This window comes from Rhinopithecus bieti, unplaced genomic scaffold (genome assembly GCF_001698545.2).
Source record: "Rhinopithecus bieti isolate Rb0 unplaced genomic scaffold, ASM169854v2 scaffold_2723, whole genome shotgun sequence".
Classification (NCBI taxonomy): domain Eukaryota; kingdom Metazoa; phylum Chordata; class Mammalia; order Primates; family Cercopithecidae; genus Rhinopithecus; species Rhinopithecus bieti.
Window position 1 is genome coordinate 420,055 of NW_016804119.1, and position 3,184 is coordinate 423,238.

Sequence of the window (3,184 nt, forward strand, 5' to 3'; positions counted from 1 at the left end):
AAAAAAAAAAAAAAAAAAAAAAAAGCAAAAGAAATCTCATAATGTTCTAAGAAAGTTGACGAATTTGTGTCGAACCACATTCAAAGGCATCCTGGGCCTCATGGAGCCCGCAGGTTGGACAAGCTTGCCTTAGACGAAAGGTGGACACAGCTCTCATCTCTCAGTGAGAGGCCTGAAGGCCCAGAGCTGCTCCTCTTCTTGAGGCCTTCCCTGGTCAGCACAGATTAGAACACTCTCTGCTGACACAGCCGGACCCTCAAAGGCTAACTTGAGCTGCCTGCGCGGGGGCCCCGCGAGGCGTGGCTCTCATCCCCACCTGTGAAGCTGCCTGCGCGCCCCGCATCCCCACCTGTGAAGCTGCCTGTGCACCCCGCGAGGCGTGGCTCTCATCCCCACCTGTGAAAAACAAGTGCCTTTTGGTGGTCTCCTTTCTCTTCTCCAAACAGGGGTTCAGCAGACGCAGCAGCTGCAACACGCGCTCCTCTCGCCGTGACTCCGTGAGGCAGGCGTCGTTCATGACGAGGTACGGGTAGATCTTGCCGTTGTGTCCTCGGATGTACAGCCGCCGGGCTGCGGTGTTGTGCTTCTGCACAATCTCTACCCGGGGCATAAACCTGCCAGAGCGAGAAGCCATGAGGACGCACCCTGCATCTCTACCAGTCCTGGTCTTGAGAAGCAGCTAGGGATGTCCGAACTGTCACGGGAAAACGGACTGTGTAGGCCAGCAGTCATTTATCAATTTATTTGTACCCTGCCTCACCCTGACGCGGTGGAAATGAGTCAAATATTTCCAAGTCAGCAGCCACGGACGGAAGTCAAGGAGGAGGGACAGCTGGCCAGGACATGAGCCAGCTTTGGAGGAAAGGGCAGCTACACTCTGGACGTATGGAAAAGCAGAGCTGTGTCTGGTTCCGAAATAACGAGACACACTCTTTGTTAAGAGAAACCTCTTCAAAGCCCTTTCTGCGTTTCGAATGAGACGCAGCACGCTCTGGAAAATGCTGCAATCGTTTGGTTCTGCCTGAGTACTGTGCTTCGAGCATTTACACAAGACTGGGACACACACTGTTTTGTCAAGTTCTATGGTGACTCAGAAGAAGGTCTGCTGAATGCAAACCCAGACCGTACTCAGGACAGCTCACCGGTCAGTGCCGGCAGAACTCCTTAAGTGCCTGACCACTTACATTCTAGAATCATCTTAGGTTCTCCCATGTCAGGGAATCTGTGTCCGAAATTCCACACAGGGTCCACCCTGGAGCTCCCGTGGGGCTCCATGTCCACGGACGCCGTGGGTGAGTTCCACCCGCCAGGCTGGCCCACTCACCGCGCAATCTTGATGTAATAATGCGTTGGCTTTGGCATCAGAAACTCCCCGGGAATTTCCACTTCAGCTGTCTGTGCCGAGAAATTGCTCAAGAACCGGCACTTTTCCTCTATGAGGAAGAATTTGGGGAGCTGCTTGGTCTTGGCCTCCAAGATTTTGATCCACTTTTTCAACTTAGAAATAAGATTATGAAGCTTCATGGATCCTGGAACGCTGAAGTCAAAATCTTCAAAATAAAACATGATTAAAACATTTTAGTAATCTGGGCCAGTTCTAATTCACTGCAAAAAACAAAAAACAAAACAAACAAACAAAAAGAGCTCATGCCCCTACCAGCTACGAATTACACATTTTGTTTTGAAACAAAGTTTCACTCTTGTTGCCCCGGCTGGAGTGCAGCGGCGTGATCTCTCGGCTCACTGCAACCTCCACCTCCCTGGTTTTATGATTCTTCTGCCTCAGCCTCCCAAGTAGCTGGGACTACAGGCACCTGCCACCACGCTTGGCTAGTTTTTTGTTTTGTTTTGTTTGTATTTTTAGTATAGACAGGGTTTCACCATGTTGGCCAGACTGGTCTTGAACTCCCAACCTCAGATGATCCGCCCGCCTTGGCCTCCCAAAGTGCTGGGATTACAGGCGTGAGCCACTATGCCCGGCCAAATTACACATTTTATACATAGTGTGGAGCAAAACATTTTATATTCCTTGCTCCCCAAGAGGCTGACAGAACAAGAGAGGCCCTGTCAGAGACCTCCCACCACATGGAGAGGAAGAGGAAGAGAGGAACCACCAACCTGAAACCCCATCCCCAACCCCACAGGCCCTTTTGGGAATAATGCCATTGAGGCAATGTCTACTTCAGTGTGTGAGGCTGGGGCCCTGGGAGACACAGGAGCCTGAGGGCGGCCTGTGAATCCCAACAACCAGGAGCCCGTGTCACCAGGGTCTGAAGACCAGCATCCAAAGGCAACCCCACCTCTGAGCATAAGTGTCACATGGAGCCCTAAGGTCTCGTGTCAAAGCTGATAATGTAAGCAAAGTGAGCCTAAGGCAGCAGGAAGGGCCACCCAGGAGATAGATTCTAAATGAGCCCCGAGAAGGAACTAATGCAAGATACCAAAATGGCAAAAGCCAAAAACATTTTCACTGAAGCATTCAAAAATCCCTGGTTAATATATTTCTCAAAAATGTCTTTCTGTAAAAAACCTCGACTTCCTCCCAGATGAGCACCAGTGCTGGAAGGAGCCTCGCCACCCTAACTCACCAGGGCGACCAGAGGTCAGGACAAACCCAACCGCTTCTGCAGCAAAGCAGGGGCCCTGGGGGAGCCACGAGGAGGCACCGTCCCCAGGCTGCCCCAGGGCTGGCGTCCTGAGCCCAAATGGAACGCTGGCTGAGCCGTGGCGGCAGACATACCAGCTTAGAGCTTGGAGCACGCCGCTGAACCTCTCAGGGCCTCACTTTTCTAACCCATGGTAGACGAACAGGAATAATTTAACACCTACCCCGTGAGGATGAAATTAAACAAGGCAGCGCACATGAGGTGCTTGGCATAACACCCAGTTATTCGAGTGGCCTGACCATCCCTGCCCACGCATGATAACACCCAGCTATACGAGTGGCCTGACCATCCCTGCCCACGCATGATAACACCCAGCTATACGAGTGGCCTGACCATCCCTGCCCACGCATGATAACACCCAGCTATACGAGTGGCCTGACCATCCCTGCCCACGCATGATAACACCCAGCTATACGAGTGGCCTGACCATCCCTGCCCACGCATGATAACACCCAGCTATACGAGTGGCCTGACCATCCCTGCCCACGCATGATAACACCCAGCTATACGAGTGGCCT

The 3,184-nt window shown here is 52.2% G+C and overlaps 1 protein-coding gene across 1 annotated transcript in view; it reads right to left on the reverse strand.

Annotated features, from left to right (window-relative positions):
• TRRAP (transformation/transcription domain associated protein) overlaps window positions 1-3,184 on the reverse strand; it is a 136,828-nt gene that overhangs the window by 8,255 nt on the left and 125,389 nt on the right. Inside the window, 2 exon segments of the mRNA XM_017864450.1 lie at window positions 397-614; window positions 1,325-1,550. Of these exon segments, the coding sequence (XP_017719939.1) occupies window positions 397-614; window positions 1,325-1,550 (444 nt within the window).